General features: G+C 47.1%; 1 protein-coding gene across 1 annotated transcript in view; it reads left to right on the top strand.

Moving 5' to 3' along the window:
* TMEM266 (transmembrane protein 266) overlaps positions 1-19,709 on the top strand; it is a 264,791-nt gene that overhangs the window by 96,827 nt on the left and 148,255 nt on the right. Inside the window, exon 4 of the mRNA XM_006126238.5 lies at positions 1,919-2,073. Coding sequence (XP_006126300.2) covers positions 1,919-2,073 — 155 coding nt within the window. The remainder of the gene's footprint in view (positions 1-1,918; positions 2,074-19,709) is intronic.

The raw sequence follows: 19,709 nt of genomic DNA, 5'->3' as shown, positions 1-19,709 counted from the left end.
GGTTAGACAGACACCTGTCAGGGATGATTTTGACAGTGCTGGGTCCTGCCATGAGAACAGGGGACTGAACTTGATGATCTCTTGAGGTCTCTTCCAGTTCTATGGTTCCATGATTCTGTAAGGAGCATTTCACTGGAACACTGTGTTCTGAAGATATTCCTGAGAGTTATGAGTCCCTGGGTGATGCTCACGTAGCAATGAGACATCCCCCTGTGTATCATTTTTAAAGATGTGGGGTATGGATACAACAGGAGAGCCATCGTGATATAAACATGTCGGTAGGTTTTTTTCCAGGAGATTGAATTTCATTTGAATTATGCCCCCATTAAAGTATTATTAATTCAATGTTATTAATTCAGAGATAGTATGCATTCCCCCGTGTACCACCAATATCTGTGTATTGGCATCTTAGTTCACACAGTGTGTGAGAACCACTTCATCCATGTAGTGAGCAGGGGTGGCTGCTCACTGGCCCTGAGGGGGAAGAACCCCTTTCTAAGCCTGGATGGGCGGAGCCCAATCCTGTCCCTTTAACTCCCCAGGAGCCCAGGGGCGGGGCTGGTAGGATAAAAGCCCAGCCTAGGAGCTCAGTAAGGCCCCTGTAGCCAGAGGAAACTCCCAAGCTAGGAGAGCCCTGAGGATCTTGCAGAGGCTGAGGACTGGCCCAGACTGCTATGACACGTGGGGCCAGGTAGATGCCGGGGGCGGGGAAGGAGTTAGGAAGTGACCCAGGGGAAGCTGGTGACTGTCAGGCTGATCTTATATGCTTTAGAGCATGTCAGTTTGTTGCAGGCCGGATCCCCACTGACCCCAGGGGGCTGAATCACCACAGGGGCCTTACTGAGGCCTGGGCTGGGACATGGTGGAGTAGGGAGGGCCTGCGCCCACCCTGCCACCCTACATACCAAGTGGCAGTCTCTCCCTTCCCTCACTTGCCTGTGGAACTGTGTGTGTGTGTTGCTGCCCCACCCGGAACCAGGGCCTGGGCCTTACTAACTGTAGGACTGTGCTTGTGTTGCTGCCCACCCTGTACTCAGGGCCCCAGGATTTAAAGGGAGCTGCTGGACATTTAGTTCCAGGCCTGAGCACAGGTCAGGGACCTGGGACTCAAGCAGGTGGTTTACACCAGGTCTGAGCTCAGGTCCAGGACCCAAGCAGCCAGCTTACAACCCACTTTATCAGTTTGTCACCCTTTCCCTTTCCCTTTCCCTTTCCAAACACTCACTGCAACCTTTAATGACATCATAGGCACTGGCTCTGGTGCGCAGAGTACCTTGAAGCATGACTGTGTGCCTGCTTTGGCAACTTTCCCTCCTAAGTCATCACAAAGATTAAGGGTTGTAGTGGTTGAAGATTATAATGCTCTCTTCCAGAGGAATTACCACAACTTTATCACTTTCCAATCTAATTGGAAAGAGTATGTCTTTGCTCTTGCTTTCATAAATAGAAGCACGTAGCACACATATCAAAACAAACATAAAAATGTTTTTCTTCCAGTGCATTGAAGAAAGAACCACACATGGCAGATGTTAGTCATATTGCTTAATTCATTGTTAAAAAGGCACTCAAATTCAATGGTGATGAGCCTGGTATAAAAATGGGACTAGAATAGAGGATCTTAGTGAGTTTTCTTAACCAGAGAGAACTTCCTCCACAGTACAGGAGTAATTAAAGATGCCCATTAAATTCCAGTATTTTCATTCCACATACATAACTAGCATCCAACTCTGTACAATTTCAGAAAATTAGATAAGAGGCTGAATTTAACAGAGAAGTTAATAAAAGCAAATAGGATTTGTAAAGTCTTTTGAACTTTACTGATGGTCACATCTATTCTAGCAGAACTTCTTTCATCTCTTTACCCTCTCCATCTTCCTTTCTCTCTGCCTCCCTCCCACCCCCCGTTTTATTTCCTTAGATCTAACTGGCTAAAGCCGTGCTGTGGGAGAAGAGCAGCTGTGTGGCAGGTATTTTTGCTCAGTGCAAGTCTCAACAGTTTCCTGGTAGCCTGTGTAGTGTTGGTGGTGATTCTCCTGACTCTGGAACTCCTAATAGATATAAAACTTCTCCAGTGTGAGTAGCAGGCTTTTTTTAAAAGTTGATAAAAGATAAATGATGTTTAGATTTAACTTGCTTGGGGGTGAGGGTAGTTTAAAAGTGAGATAATGGCCTTGACTTTATTTTTAATACAGTGGAACCCTAATAGAGTGAAATTCTCCTCATCCCTCTTTTCCGCCGAACATATTTATTATGGGACAGATTTTCAGAGGATGCAGCATTAATACACTTGCAGAAATTTGCCCACACCTTGTTCACATGCAAAAACTGCACACTTGCAATATGATAACCTTTTTCAATTTGTGTGCAACAGAAAACAGGAAATTTGTTCAGTCAGATGAACACTTCTGTCGTAGTTACCCAGTTGTTCATTCATATGTATGTGAGAAAATAAGTGTGCCTGGATTTTCCTGGTGCCGTTGGTATTTTCTCCCTTGGTAATTTGTCCCACTGAACAGATATTTGTTGGAACTGAAATTGCAATTTATATTTGGCAACGCAGTGAAACAATTAAGGCTTCCCTTCTTCTTTAGTAACATATTGTAAGACAGATAACACAAGTGTAGTTTTGCTATATCTTAGTTCACTCTACACAGGTTCCATGATAATGACAATTTTAATTGTTGCTTTATTTCCTGATAGGGCTGTTCTTTCACTGTACATTAAATTCCTTGGATTTTTTTATTTAACCTTTTATAGATTATATGGAAGAAGTTTAACATAAATGCTATAATCCCGTGAAACAAAGACTGAATTTTTAACTTAATCTTTCAAAAGCCGTTAGTGTGCAATTATGTTTAAAAAAAATGTAATGTAGTGTGTAATGATTTCCTGCAGTATATGAAAGCAACATACATAAGTATACTAAGGATATGCTATGGTGCATAACCGCCAATTTTGTTTCTAATAAAAGCCATTCATCCACATTATAGACTGCAATCACCAAGGAAGTCTTTTTTAAAAATGAGTTTATTAATGGTTTTGAATTACATGTGCAGAAATATTGTGCAAAAAATCCAGCTTCTGTAACTGCTAAAATCTGAGGGCAAAATTCTGCTCTCAGATTCCTAGTGCCAATCTGAGTTGCACTCTGCACTTGTTCAGTGGGCAGAACTTCTTGAATGCATAAGTGAAAATTTTATCTGCAAAGTATAGATTATGCAAATGAGAATTGAATAGACCTTAAATGGATTTAACATAAAGCATATTTTTATGGTAGGCTCTATGTGCATGAATTAAATAATCTCTTATTGTTATTACATGAGTATCTGTATCCATATTTTGGGGGCAGAGAAGTCACCTGTCCAGGGTCCAAGAGGAGGGGTTCATTAGTAGAGCCATGAATAGAATTCTTTAGTTTTTATCTCTCCTTCCTCTCTTAAACATTTAGCTCCATGTCTGCCAAACCATTTCCTGTAGTGTTGGCAGTGATTTACTACTGCCCTTTTCCTGCAATTGGATACATATAGGTGCAGCTGTATATCTGTTTGAAGTCCTGATGAAATCAATGGGACTCCACACAATTGCAAAACACCACCTGTATGTATCTGCTTACTGGATCTAGACCTATGTAAGTATAATAAAAGATGTGTTATCTGCCCCTGTATCATGCAGAAAGCTCTCTAATCCAGCATTTCTAATCTTTATAGAAAATCCAGTTTATAATCAAGCTGGCACGGAGCCAACAGACTCTCCTAGCTCCACCTACCTTCTTGGAAGAGGTGACATAGCCCAAATGTTCCTAAGCTCGGAAACAGCCATGAGGGATTTGGAATACAAGCAATGGTGCAGGGTTGGGGTGTAGGATGGAGTGCTCGGTGCAGGTTCTAGGAGGACATTTGGTTGTGGGAAAGAGCTCAGGGTTAGGAATTGGAGTGTGGCAAGGAGCTGAGGGTACAGGATTCAGGGTGCATTCATCTCAAGTAGCTCCCCACCTGTCCTTGATGTTCCTAGATAGAAGTACTTGGCTAGGTGGCTCTGCTCCGAGTGCTAGCACTGCAGCTTCCATTGCAGCATTGGCTGGGGTCTGTGGCAAATGGGAGATGATAGGTTTGCAGAGCTACCTAGCCAAGCACCTCCACCTAGGAGTAGCAGCAACAGGTCGCCACTGGTGGGGAGCTGCCTGAGGTGCGCACCTCCCTGAGCCATGGATCAGGTACCTCAAAACCCCAGATCCACCCCAGCCACTAACCCCACACTCCAACTCTCTCTCCAGCACTATCCCTGTTCCCCCAACATGCTGGATAAAAAAGTTTTTACTGTACTTGTATAGCTGTACAATGAAAATGAATGACACCATGCTGTAGTGGGAATTTGTTTGGCCGTATTTGTTAGAGGTAGTGCTGAATTCCTACAATAAGCTAGATTTACACATACATAGACTGAGATTCTGCCCTGTTAACGTTTGGACAATGTAGTGTTCTCACTGTTTCTGAAACAATCATGGTGTTTTTCCAGTTCAGTGTGAGGAAGTCTGTATGTGCAGTTGAATGTCTTTAAGGAAGAGAAGGTCATTGAGAGTAGTGGAATGTTAACTCTTGTTCAGGAGCTTCTTGCCTGAAAAGTTTTTTTGAAGCTGTTTATTGTTGATGTCAATTCAATGCTTGTATTGTGTCACCATCATGAAGTATATTCGGCAGTTTCTGCTGTACGTATTGCAACATAAAAAATCCATTTCTTCCTAATTCAAATTTCCATATATTATACTTCACTTGTACACTAGGAGGCTGTTGGATGACTGCATGTCAATGGAGTACTATTAGAATTTCTTTCCACAGATGGCTTCCACCCCTTTCTCACTCTTGTTTAATTAGTGTGTTGTTGAAATTGTCTAAAATATTGTCTGCTTATTTCTTTTTTAGTAATCAGTAATTGTGTCTCCTCTCTAATTCAGTGATACCATGCATGGCAATATGTAATGACTTCTTAACATATCTTAAGAAATATCAGTGGCAACTCAGTTGATGTTATTTCTTGACTCCTAATTCCTCTCATGCCCCATTATTCTGCCACAACCTGGCATCTTTATGCATGCCAAGCTCACTCCCAAAACACTTTTCAGTTGTTCAGTTTTCTTCTCAAGCAGTTTTGACCATTTGTAGACAATCTTCTAGGATCTGCGCAGCCACACTCAGATTGGGGGGAGATTTTTTTGTCTTCCTCACATTTTTATCTCAGATTACAGGAATATGAACTCTGTAGCAAGAGCTGCCTGCGATACATGTACTGAACACATCCTTGCAGTGTTCTCCTTTGATATGTAAATAAAGCTCTCCTCATGCCAGGCACCCACTATGAGCAGATAGCCTTGCAGCCAAACTTGTCCAGAAAGTTCTCCATGTCTCAAAAATACATTAACCCTTTATAGGCAGTCCAGGCCTGAATTTCTCTGGCTTGATAATGCAGTGGTTTTCAGTGGGGTATCACAAAGACAAACTTGGTAGTTTGATGGATATATGCTTAATTAAATGTATTCTATGAAAGTTTAATTTTTCTTACATTTTTATCAATGGGGTCTGTTTGTTTGTTGTTAGAGTTAAATGTGTTCATAGTCTATGTAGTCTCCTCCTAGCAAATTATCTTTATTAGGCGGTGTGATGGGGTGTACCAACCCTGCACTGGAGCTGCAGGGATTTGAGCCTGGCTACCTGACTGAGAAGATCCCATCCCCACAACCTTGCTGGGCATGCTTCAGCTGGAGGCCAGCTATAAAGGCCCATGGAACACCTCAGTCTGTGCTGACCACTGATAAGGAAGGAGGTACTGCAGGAGCTCCTGAAGGAAAAGCCCAGAAATACCCAGACACTGTCACCAAGCAGCAGGGAACTGCAGCAGAAGCCCCCAGGCCAGAGGAAAAGACAGAGCAGACTACAAAGGAAAGACTGATAGGAAGTAGTCCAGCATGGGGAGTTGAATCTGGGGTGCTTGGCACGTTTCGGCCGCACTCCCCACCAAGCTAGTGGTGATCCACTTCACTGCCGATGAGGCCGTAGGCTGGGACACAGTGGAGAGGGCAGGCCTGGGTCCCCCTACCTGTTCCACGCCAACCCAACAAGTGATTCTAGCCTTCCTTGTACTGTTGACTGGCTGCTAGGCCACGTTTCCCTGTGTTCAGGGAGCTGTACTATTCACTCTGGCTATTAGGACATATGGGACTTCCCTGTGGGAAGTGAGCGGTACTATTGACTTTGAGCATTAGGGCACATGTGGGGTAGAGGTCCAAGAAAGGGGCATCAGAAGCCTGGTGCCCCCTCCTGAGGGAAACAGGTGGGCTTGCCCTGCAACAATTGATGGATAACGTGGGGAGCACTACAATCCCTCCACTGCTGTAAGGATAAGTGTGAGTGAAGTGGGCTGCCGAAAGACTGAGTAAGAAAAGAAAAAACCCAGACAAGATGGAGCTTGCCAAGTTTTCTGAATAGCTGCTGGACAAAAACCAGACTGCTGAACATCAGCAGCAGCAGCTAAGCTGCTTCAACAGCTTGTTGCCCAGCAGCAATTACCCACGACCCAGCAACAAGAGCAGCAGCAATTGTTACTGCAAGAACCAACCACCAGCAGCAAATGCATCAGCCCCCATACCCAGTCCAGCCAGGGAGTGGTTTGGTCTGGTTGCCCATCACTAAGATGGGGCACAGGGATGATCTGGAGGCCTGCTTGTTTATATTTGAGTGCGTTGCCACCACCTGCACTGGGCCATGCTGCTGGCAGCCTTACTTGACAGGGTTAGCACAAATGGCCTCCTGGAACTAGCACCCAAGCGAGGCATTAGAGTACCCAAAATTTAAGGCAGTCATACTGGACCAAGCCAGGGTCAGCTCAGAGACATACTGCCTGTGAGGAATGGTATCCGCTAGGGGCCAGGCCCAGAGCTGTAGCTTATTATCTTTGAAAACTCGTGGAGGGTGGGAGAGGTCCCAGGTGACTGGAAAAAGGCAAATGGAGTGCCCATCTTTTAAAAAGGGAAGGACAATCCAGGGAATTGACAGCCAGTCACCCTCACCTCAGTCCTCAGAAAAATCATGGAGGGGATCCTCAAGGAATCCATTTTGAAGCACTTGGAAGAGGGGGAAAGTGATCAGGAATAGTCAACATGGATTCACCAACAGCAAGTCATGCCTGACCAATCTAATCAGATTATAGAACAGAAGGTGGGAGCATTTCCAGCAGATCTAGAGAGGTTATTATTCCCCTTTATTCAGCACGGTGAGGCCACATCTGGAGTATTGCTTCCAGTTCTGGGCCCCCCACTAAAGAAAGGATGTGAACACATTGGAGAGGGTCCAGCGGTGGGCAACACAGTTGATTAGGGGGCTGGAGCACATGACCTATGAGGAGAGGCTGAGCGATTTGGGCTTATTTAGTCTGAAGAAGAGAAGTGAGGAGGGATTTGATAGCAGACTTCAACTTCCTGAAGCGAGCTGTCCCCGTGGGTGCTCCACTCAGGAGGTCTCAGTGTGTTCCTGTGCCAGGGATCGGAGATTTTTGCAAGCAGTACCCCTTGCACTGCACCTGCACACTCGATGCCTTGCATCCCCGCTGTTTTGTGGCGCGAACCCCATCAGTTCCTTTTCAACCATCCCTGGCTGAAGACGGGGTTCAGAGTAGGGCTCTTCTTCCTGACAGGAAAAACAGAAATCTGTTATTCTTTTTAGTCTTTTACCTCATAGTTTAACTAGTTTCATCTTATTTCAATGTTTGCTTCGTTTGAAGAAAAAAAAGCCACACACGCCGCTGTGGTGGCTTTTCTTTTTCGCTCATCAACATGCCAGGTTCCCCCAGTTTTAAAAAATGTGGTTCATGCAGAGACTCAATGCCTACGTCTGATGGCCATGCCTCGTGTCAAATGCCTGGGGGAGTCTCATGTAGCACATAAGTGCCTTCATTGCCTGAATATGATGGCGAGGGCCAGAAAAGATCGCGAAATGTGGCTTAAAAATATACTCTGGTAAAAGTCTCTTCAATCACCCAGGGACAAACCAGAGGAGGTGCAGGTGCAGCAAAAGCCCTCTGGTAGGGCAGTTTTATCATCCTGCACAGGCTGTCAAGCCATAAGGGCTTTCCTGGCATGCTCCCTATCTGAGCTGCCCAGAGCCTCTCGTTCCCCAGTGCCATCAGTCTCTGGCACTGCAGAGAAACTCAAGCCAGCATCAGTCAGGAGAGCTGAGGCAGAAGCTGAACTCACCACACCAACTGGCGTCACTGGGGCAGCAGCTTCAGGGAAGCCGCATATTGCCTCCACCTTCAGCTCCTGTGAACTCTTGCTCTGCACCTGAAGAAACGGGACAGAGTGATTTTGACCACCCTTCCCACCCCCACCCCCTCCGGCACCATAGCACAAGAAAGCACTGCGCAAAACCTGGCACCTACAAAAATCTCCTTAGCCGAACACAAGAGGGGTAACTGGCCTCTTAAAATCAGGAATAAGGGATCTTTCGGAAAAGGCTTTATTTTCCAAAAGATCCTGTCTAGACTGGTGCTTTTCTCCGGCAAAGCCCCGAGCCGGAAAAAAGCGGCAGCCATATTTAAATCCCCCGCTTCATTTGCAATTCCGACTTGTCTCATCTGCATCCCTTTTCCGGAAAAGGGGTGCAGTGTAGACACAGCCCTTGGGGATGTACATCCCACCGAATAAGAAGCGTAAATATACTCCCTTCCAAAAGACTAGGGACTATGATTACAAATATTCCAGGCAGCAGTAGAGGCCATATAGACTCATAGACTTTAAGGTCAGAAGGGACCATTTTGATCATCTAGTCTGACCCCCGTGCACAATACAGGCCACAGAATCTCACCCACCCACTAAGGGTACGTCTACACTATATGGCTCTGTTGATGGAGCCATGTAGATTTGTTTATTGGGCAAAGGGAAATGAAGCGGCAATTTAAATAATTGCCGCTTCATTTAAATTTACATGGCTGCCGCACTGAGCCAACAAACAGCTGATCAGCTGTTTGTCGGCTCAGCACGCTAGTCTGGATGCTCCCCTGCCAACATCAAAGCCCTTTGTCGGTAGCCCTGGTAAACCTCATCCCACGAGGAATAATGGGGCTGCCAACAAAGGGCTTTGATGACAGCAGGGGAGTGTCCAGACTAGCGCGCTGAGCCGACAAACAGCTGATCAGCTGTTTGTTGGCTCAGCGTGGCAGCCATGTAAATTTAAAGAAGCGGTGATTATTTAAATCACCGCTTCATTTCCCTTTGCCTACAACCCTCATCTACATGGCTCCGTCGATGGAGCCATGTAGTCTAGACACAGCCTAAATGATATGATAACAGCCTAAGCAACAGCCTAAGCAGCATCCTAACAGGAGGAGGACTCAGCAAAACCAGTCCTCTACAAATCAATCCCCTTCTAACAAACAACAAATTGGAAGTTTTGGTCGGGGGTCTGAGCGACCACCCCACAGGGCCAGTGCAGTCCAATGTCACCTTCCATCACCACCTGAGACCCTTCTACCAACAGTGGGCCCAAATTACCACGGACAAATGGGTCCTAGAAATTATAGATCGGGTTATACAATTCCCTTCACATCCATACCCCCCACCCAACCTCCTACCCCGTCCCTTTTCAGGGACCCCCCTCAAAAGCCCCTGCTACAGGCAGAGGTAAAAAACTACTTTCCTTAGGAGCAATAGAACCCGTCCTCAAGGAACATTGGGGAAAGGGGTTTTACTCCAATTATTTCCTCACAGCCAAAAAAACAGAGGGATGGAGACTGATCCTCAATCTCAAGAAACTCAAGTTCATTCGCAACACAAAATTCAGAATGGTGACCTTAGTAACCATCATACGTGTATTGGATGAAGGGGACTGGTTCTCAGCCCTCGACCTACGAGATGCATATTTCCATGTAACTATCCATCTGTTCCACAGAAGGTTTCTCAGAATTGTCATGGGCCAAGAACATTATCATTACAGAGTCCTCCCCTTTGGCCTCTCTGTGGCCCCTCGAGTATTTTCAGAGATGCTAGTCGTAATCACAGACTTTCTCAGAAGACAAAATGTCATCATCTTCCCTTACCTCGACGATTGCCTAATCAAAGGCCCTACCTATCAACAAACTACTATCATGACAACTGTCACCAGGGAATGTTTTTCCCGACTTGGCCTGCTTATCAATATGCAAAAATCCACCATACAACCCACCTAAAAGATAGACTTCATTGGGGCATTACTAGACTTGGTCACAATAAAAGCCTACTTCCTGCCACAAACATTCAAGGCAATCTGCAATCTCATTCAACAGGTCAGATAGGGCCCCCTTTTCCAAACGTGCCTTCAATTACTGAGGTATATGGCTGCCACAACGTTTGTGGTCTTGTTTGCAAGGCTGCATAGGCGTTGCCTATAGCATTGGCTCACAACCAATGATATACCAATCCGAAATAGCCTCGCGAAGTTCCTCTCGCTTCCTCCACCAGTACTGCAGTCTCTTGAATGGTGGATGTCTCCAAACAACCTGCTCATCAGTATACTCTTCCACCGACCAGACCCTTCAAGTACTATAATAACAGATGCATCACTTATGGGCTGGGGAACCCACTGTGGCACAACATCAATACAGGGAATGTGGGCCCAACACAAAAGACACTGTCACATCAATATCCTAGAGCTCAGGGCTATTCTCAGGGCTTGTACCCACTTCCTTCCTGATAAAAAGCAGAACTATCCGTGTCCTCACGGACAACACGCCTTTTATGTTTTATGTCAATCGGCAAGGGCATGCCCAATCACACTCTCTATGTGCCTAAGCAGTCAGATTCTGGAACTAGTGAAATCAAATAACACCAACAGGTATGTGCGTACTGGGACAGCAAAATGTCAGAGCCAAAAACTGAGCAGACATTTCTCAGATCACCATGAGTGGGAGATCAATACCAATATCCTCCTCTCAATCTTCCACAAATGGGGATTCCCAACTCTTTGCAACACCTCACAACCGCAAATGCCACAGATTCTGCTCCCAGGCAGGACTGGGCAAGAGATCACAAGGGGACACCTTTACCATTAGCTGGATAGCTCCCCTACTTTATGCCTTTCCACCAATCCCACTTATTGCTAGAGGGTATGTCTACACTACCCCACTAGTTCGAACTAGCGGGGTAATGTAGGCATACCGCACTTGCAAATGAAGCCCGGGATTTGAATTTCCCAGGCTTCATTTGCATAAGCGGGGAGCCGCCATTTTTAAAACCCCACTGGTTCGAACCCTGTGCAGCGCGGCTACACGGGGCTCGAACTAGGTAGTTCGGACTAGGATTCCTATTCCGAACTACCGGTACACCTCGTCGAACTACCGATAGCCTGGTCGAGATAGCCCTGGTTCCCTTATCTATACTATCTATTCACAACCTCCTCACAAAGTACCATGGCAGCACATGTCACCTCAACATCAAACCCATGAAACGCACGGTGTGGCTTCTCCAGGGTTTCAGAATGAAGAACTCACCTGCTTGGACAGAGTCAAACAAGTTCTCTTAAACAGTCAGTGTCCCTCCACGAGAAGCACCTATCAAAACAAGTGGACACGCTTTCAGCAATGGTGCACAGTGAGCAACTTACATCCCACTACTGTCCCCATACCTACCTTACTCGACTACCTCATGGACCTCAATGGCACAGGTCTCTCCATCAGCTCTGTCCGAGTTCATCTGGTGGCAATCACGGCCTTCTATGATCCGGTGGGTGGCTTTTTCCTTTTTGCACATCCCACGGTGAATCGTTTTCTCACAGGCTTGTAGAAAATGTGTCCAAACGTGCACCCCCCAGTGCCACCATGAGACCTGAATCTGGTCCTTGACACGCTCACCAGACCACCCTTTGAGCCACTAGCTACCATGCCACCACAATACCTATCTATGAAGGTGGCCTTTTTAGTGGCGATAACATCTGCAAGAACGGTAGGAGAAATTGCAGCCCTCATGGCAGACCCACCCTTCACTACCTTTACCAGAGATAAGGTGATACTCAGGCCCCACCCAAAGTTTCCCCTGAAGGTCATGTCCGATTTCCACGTAAACGAACCCATTTGCTTACCTGCCTACTTTCTAAAACCTCATGCCTCCTCCAGTGAAGGTACACTCTAGACGCAAGGAGGGCAATTGCATTCTACCACTATAGAACAAGAGCAACCAGAAAATCGGACAGACTCTTTGTTTCACGGTCGGGACCTCACACAGGAACAGCTGTTTCAGCATCATGCCTGTCCAAATGGATTGCAGGTGCCATATATACTGCCTACTAACTCCAGGGCAAACAGCCCCCACAGACTATCAGTGCTCACTCCACACGTGTGATGGCCACTGTGACGGCCTTCCTGAACAATGTACCACTAGTGGACATCTGTAGGGCAGCCACTTGGTCCTCACACCATACTTTCGCATAGCACTACGCCCTACAGAAGGGGCCAATACCTGCAACATCTCTAGCAGAAGCGATCCTTCCTTCCTCCGCATAACAGACTTAAATGCCCACCTCCATCGGGTGGGTACTGCTACGGAGTTGCCTGAGTGGAGCACCCACAGGGACACCATTTGCTGAAGAAGAAGTTACTCACCCTGTGCAATAACAATGGTTCTTCCAGATGTGTCCCCCTGTGAGTGCTCCACTACCCTCCCGTCTTCCCCTTTGCTTGGAGTCTACAGGGACTTCAGGTAGAAAAGGAACAGATGTGGTTCGTGCTGCGCGCTCACACCACAAAACAGCAGAGGCGCGAGGTGCTGAGTGCGCAGGCTCAGCACGAGGGGCACTGCTCACAAAAATTTCCAATCCCTGGTGCAGGCACGCACTGAGACCTGAGTGGAGCACCCACAGGGGGACACACAAAGAACCATTGTTACTGCACAGGGTGAGTAACTTCTTCCAAAGAGGATGGAAAGAGGTTGTTCTCCAGAGTGATGGATGGCAGAACAAGGAGCAGTAATCTCAAGTTACAGTGGGGGAGATCTAGGTTGGATATTAGGAAAAACTGTTTCACTAGGAGGGTGTTGAAGCACTGGAATGGGTTACCTAGGGAGATGGTGGAAACTCTATCCCTAGAGGTTTTTAAGTCCTGGCTTGACAAAGCCCTAGCTGGGTTGATTTATTTAGGGTTCGTCCTGCTTTGGGCAGGGGGCTGGACTTGATGACCTCCTGAGGTCTCTTCCAGCCCTAGGATTCTATAAGTCTATGATCACTGCTGGTGATGGCTGGAACTGGAGCCACAGATGGGTGCACAAATAGCTTAAGGTGGTGTCCCTGGAACAATTTGTACAGATCTTGCGGGGGGTGAGAAGGAATGGGTGCAGCGGCACCACCTAGCAACCCTTACCAAAGCTGTCTCCCTGGCCGAGGGCTATATGGTGCCAGAGGGAAAACCAAACCCAAAGCCAATTAGTCAAAAGGAGTGGAACAAACTACATGATCAGAGGCCCTACAGACCAGGCAAAGGGATTCCTTGCTCCCTCACTGGGCCACCCCGCCATATGAGGCCTTGCCAACTAAGGGAGCACATTGGGAGCATCCCTATGCAAACAAGAGGAGACTCGCAAAGGGATCTGAGAGGCCCCAGGAAGTGCTGCCTACAGAAGGGAAACAAAACTGCTGTTCTGACCATGGCCAGGAGGGACACTTCAGGAGAGAATGTTATTTTTTTGACTTGTAGCTACGGACATAGGTTGGTAGTGAAGTGTTGGGTCCGGAAAAAAAAACTTGGCAAAAATAGTGGTTCCTGTCTGAATGAATGGGACGCCCACCACTGCGCTAGTTGACTTTGGTTATAATCAAACCCTCATCTGAGCAGATCTGGCCTTACAGAGATCGGTGGAAACCTGGTCCACTTGCAGTGCATCCACACAGATATTAAACCCTGCCGAACTACCTGGGTGATGCTGGAAGCCAGGCAGAGGGAAGGATACTGCTTGGTGTTGGTGGCCTCAAAGTTAGTCTACCCAGTGGTCCTATGATGTGATTGGCAAGGCTTCACGGACCTCCTGAGGGACTGGAGCACCCGTACTGTGAGGGACTATCAGGCAGTCCAGGGCTTTATAAAAGAGTGAGTCAGTGGCCAGGGAGCTTGTGAACAGGGAAGGTGTATCTAGACTACAGGGTTTTGTCGACAAAAGTGGACTTTTGTTGACAAAACTATACCTGCGTCTACACTACCGCCAAGTTCTGTCAACATAATGTTGACAGGACTTGGCAGTTTTGTTGATGGCAGTAAACCTCATTGTACGAGGAATAACGTCTTTTGTCGACAGAGTTCTGTCGACAGAAGGGGTTATTGCATCTACACTGTTCTTTGCGTCTACGCACTCATGTCGACAAAGCAGCTTGCTTTGTCGACAGAACTGGATGTAGTCTACAGCAGTACACAGACAGTCCAGGAAGTTTTTGGAGAATGTTGGGGATAACTTCTTGGTACAAGTGCTGAAGGAACCAACCAGGGGCCATGCGCAGCTTGACCTGCTGCTCACAAACAGGGAGGAACTAGTAGGTGAAGTAAAGGTGGGTGACAACCTGGGAAGCAGTGATCATGAGATGGTAGATTTCAGGATCCTGACCAAAAGAAGAAAGGAGAGTAGCAAAATACACACTCTGGACTTCAGAAAAGCAGACTTTGACTCCCTCAGAGAACTGATGGACAGGATTCCCTGGGATGCTTACATGAAGGGGAAAGGAGTCCAGGAGAGCTGGCAGTATTTTAAAGAAGCCTTATTAAAGGCACAAGAAGAAACCATCCTTATGCGCAGCAAGAAAAGCAAATATGGTAGGTACCAGGCTGGCTTACCGGGGAAATCCTTGGTGAGCTTAAACACAAAAAATGGAAATTTGGACAGATGACTAGGGAGGAGTATAAATATATTGCTCGAGAATGCAGGGGAGTCATCAGAAAGGTGAAAATGCAACTGGAATTGCAGGTAGCAAGGAATGTGAAGGGTAACAAAGTTTCTACAGGCATGTTAACAATAAGAGGGTGATCAGAGAGGGGCTGTGTCTACATTGGCACCCTTTTCCAGAAAAGGGATGCTAATGAGACCAGTCGGAATTCCAAATGCCGCGGGGGATTTAAATATCCCCCACGGCATTTGCATGAACATGGCTGCCGCTTTTTTCCGGCTCGGGGCTTTGCCGGAGAAAAGCGCCAGTCTAGACGGGATCTTTCGGAAAATAAAGCCTTTTCCGGAAGATCCCTTATTCCTGATTTTAAGAGGAATAAGGGATCTTCTGGAAAAGGCTTTATTTTCCGAAAGATCCCGTCTAGACTGGCGCTTTTCTCCGGCAAAGCCCCGAGCCGGAAAAAAGGGGCAGCCATGTTCATGCAAATGCCGCGGGGGATATTTAAATCCCCCGCGGCATTTGCAATTCCAAAGTGTCTCATTAGCATCCCTTTTCTGGAAAAGGGTGCCAATGTAGACACAGCCAGGGTGTGTGGCCCTTACTGGATGAGAGAGGTAACCTAGTGACAGATGATGTGGGAAAAGCTGAAGTACTCAATGCTTTCTTTGCCTCTGTCTTCACGGACAAGGTCAGCTCTCAGACAAATGCACTAGGCAACGCAGTATGGGAAGGAGGTGGACAGCCCTTCATGGGGAAATAAAAGGTTAGGAACTATTTAGAAAAGCTAAACATACACAAATCCATTGGTCCAGTCTTAGTGCATCCGAAGATACTTAGAGAGTTGGCAAATGCCTTTGCGGAGTCTTTCACCATTATCTTTGAAAACTTGTGGAGATTGGAAGAGATACCGGATGATTGGAAAAAGGCAAATGTAGTGCCCATCTTTAAAATAGGGAAGAAGGACAATCCAGGGAACTACAGACCAGTCAGCCTTACCTCAATCCCTGGAAAAATCATGGAGGGGATCCTCAAGGAATCCATTTTGAAGCACTTGGAAGAGGAAAAAGTGATCAGGAATAGTCAACATGGATTCACGAAGGGCAAATCATGCCTGACCAATCTGATTAGCTTCTATGATGAAGTAACTGGCGCTGTGGATATGAGAAAGTCAGTGGATGTGATATACCTTGACTTTAGCAAAGCTTTTGCTACGGTTTCCCACAATATTCTTGACAGAAAGTTAAGGGAATATGGATTGGATAAATGGGCTGTAAGAGGGATAGAAAGCTGGCTTGACTGTTGGGACCAATGGGTAGTGATCAACGGCTCAATGTCAGGTTGGCTGCTGGTTTATAGTGGAGTGCCCCAAGGATCTGTTCTAGGCCCAGTTTTGTTCAACATCTTTATTAATGACCTGCATGAGGGGATAGATTGCACCCTCAGCAAGTTTGCAGATGACACTAAGCTAGGGGGAGAGATACGCCGGAGGGAGGAATAGGGTCCAGAGTGACCTAGACAGATTAGAGGATTGGTCCAAAAGAAATCTGATGAGGTTCAACAAGGACAAATATAGAGTCCTGCACTTGGGATGAAAGAATCCCAAGAATTGTTACTGGCTAAGAGCAGTTCTGCATAAAAGGACCTGGGGATTACAATGGATGAGAAGCTGGATATGCGTCAACAGTGTGCCCTTGTAGCCAGGAAGGCTAATGGCATATTAGGGTGTATTAGGAGGAGCATTGCCAGCAGATCTAGATACGTGATTATTCCCCTATATTCGGCTCTGGAGAGACCACATCTGGAGTATTATGCCCAGTTCTGGGTCCCCCACTATAGAAAGGATATGGACGCATTGGAGAGGGTCCAGCAGAGGGCAACCAAAATGATTAGGGGGCTGGAGCGCATGACCTATGAGGAGAGACTGAGGGATATTGGTTTGTTTAGTCTGCATAAGAGAAGAGCGAGGGGGGATTTGATAGCAGCCTTCAACTTCCTGAAGGAAGGTTCCAAAGAGGATGGAGAAAGGCTGTTCACAGTATTGACGGATGGCAGAACAAGGAGCAATGGTCTCAAGTTACACGGGAAGAGGTCTAGGTTGGATATTAGGAGAAACTATTTAACTAGGAGGGTGATGAAGCACTGGAATGGGTTACTTAGGGAGGTGGTGAAATCTCCATCCATAGAGGTTTTTAAGTCTCAGCTTGAGAAAGCCGTGTCTGGGTTGATTTAGTTGGGATTGGTCCTGCCTTGGGCAGGGAGCTGGACTTGATGACCTCCTGAGGTCTCTTCCAGCCCTATGATTCTATGATAAATTTCCCAGGGAGGTTGTGGAATCCCCATCTCTGGAGATATTTAAGAGTAGGTTAGATAAATGTCTATCAGGGATGGTCTAGACAGTATTTGGTCCTGCCATGGGGGCAGGGGACTGGACTCGATGACCTCTCGAGGTCCCTTCCAGTCCTAGTATTCTATGATTCTACAGAGATAGGTGGAAACCTGGTCCACTTTCAGTGCATCCACAGGGATATGAAGCCTTGCTGAACTACCTAGGTGATGCTGGAAGCCAGGCAGAGGGAAGGATGCTGCTTGGTGGTAGTGACCTCAAAGTTAGTCTACCCAGTGGTCCTATGATGTGATTGGCAAGGCTTCATGGACCTTCTGAGTGACTGGAGCACCAATACTGTGAGAACACAGAAGGCTCAGCCTCTTCACAGAGGGTATTGATTGGACGGCTCTCACCGAACCACCCTGAGGAGGGACCCTCAGGGGACCGCGAGGCACAAAGACCCAAACCCAACCTGGGAGAGGTTCCCTTTGACCTCTGTTAAGTAGGTTGGGATCTTGGGGGAAAGGGGGATTTCCTTGAAGAGCAAAGGTGTCACCCAATCCTGGGAGCAAGTGACAAACATGACTTGGGGAGATGGTCAACCTCAGCGCCCGCCCCGAGGACCCCAGTTTGAGATCAGAAAGGATGTTCTTTATGACTGGGTTGAGGAACCACTGACCTAGATGGACATCTGCCAGCTGCTGGTCCCACAACAGTTCTGCCAGGGGTTGTTGCACCTAGCACATGCAGTGCCTTGGGCTGGGCACCTCACGATGTGAGAATATTCCAGCAGTTTTTCTGGTTGGGTATACATCAGGAAATATGGGACTGCTGTGCATCATGACCTGAGTGCCACAAAACCAGCCCAATGGGGAACTCTCGAGCATTGCTGATGCCCTTACCCTTGGTAGGGATGCCTGCTGAGCGGATTGGCTTAGATCTGGGGGGACCCTTAGAGAAGGGTGGTATGGGCCATAAGTGTATCCTCGTAATAGTGGACTATGGCACCCTGAGGTACTCCCCCTACAAGGTGCCATAGCTCCCACCATCACCAATGAACTACCGAGGGCCTGGCTACCATGAAAGATTTTATTAGACCAAGGGACTAATATGACCTCAAAGCTCATGGCAGAGCTATGCCACTTATTGAACTTTTGTGTCCTTAGAACCTTAGTCTACCACCCAGAGACAGACAGGTTAGTAGAGAGATTCAATAGGATGATGAAATCTATGCTGCGGAAGTTCATGGAAGATGATTTGTGACACTGGGATAAATTGCTGCCCACCTTGCTTTTTGTTGTAAGGTCTCCAAAGGGATTTTTCCCCCTTCGAACTTCTCTATGGGAGGTGGTCCTGTGGGATTTTAGAGCTTTTATAGGACACCTGGGAAGAACAGGAAACCTGGATCCAAGGGTCAGTACGATATATATTAGAAGTCCAGGAACAACTCTGGGAGTTTGGCAGCTTAGCCTGCGAAAACATGTAGCGGGCTCAAAATGCACAAGCAGCCCAGTACAACCAGGGAGCAAAAATGAGGACCTTCAAACCAGGTGCTATTGTTGTTACCATCATCTGAATCAAAACTGCTGGTGAAGTGGCCGGAGCCCTTTGAGGTGGCAAGGCAAGTAGGACCTTCTGACAATGAGATATGTCTGCCGGGGTGCTGGAAGGAGACAAGGGTCTATTATGTGAACCTCAAAGCCTGGAAGGCATGGGAAGCTCTGATGATTGCCCCGTATTCCCCAGAGGCTGAATTGGGGCATCGGGTAGAGGAACTTGCAGAGCCCAAGCCTGTCACCATCAGAAAGGAACTTGACTCTGAGCAGCAAAGTCAACTACAACAGCTAATGGCTGACTTCACCCACGAGTTGTTAGCCAAGCCAGGGATGATAAGCCTGACGAGCCACCACAGCACCACCATCCCCAGACAGAAGATGAGAGACCATTGCCTGCTCCCCAGAAAAATGTGGGACACTATGCGAGAAGAACTGAATCAGATGCTAGCCTTGGAAGTGGAAGAAGAATCCTGGAGCGAGTGGAGGAGCGTGATAGTCCTAGTCCCCAAGCCAGAAGGGTCGATTAGTTTTTGTGTGGACTTTTTGATGCCTATTCGATGCTCCAGATAGATGAACTGCTTGAATGGGTAGTCCAAGCAGAGTTCATTTCCACCCTGGACCTTACAAAAGGGTACTGGCAGATTCCACTAACACCATTCAAGGGAGAAGACAGCATTTCCTACACCATTCCAATTCCCCATGATGCCTTTTGGGTTACATGGAGCTGCGGCCACCTTCCAGAGGCTGATGAATCAGGTTCTGGGACCCCACAGTGCATATATGGTGGCCTATATTAATGATATTATTATTTACAGCAACAGCTGGATGGAACATCTCCAACATCTAGCCAAGGTAATATGAGCCCTGGGTGAGGCAGGCCTCACTGCAAATCCGGCCAAGTGCCACTTGTGCCAGCAGGTGCTATTCTGTAGGAAAAGGGCAGCTGCA

The sequence above is a fragment of the Pelodiscus sinensis genome, chromosome 14, assembly GCF_052426305.1.
Source record: "Pelodiscus sinensis isolate ZL-2025 chromosome 14, ASM5242630v1, whole genome shotgun sequence".
Taxonomy (NCBI): Eukaryota; Metazoa; Chordata; order Testudines; family Trionychidae; genus Pelodiscus; species Pelodiscus sinensis.
Note: the sequence above shows the minus strand (reverse complement) of the source record. Positions and strands in the feature narration are given on the sequence as shown.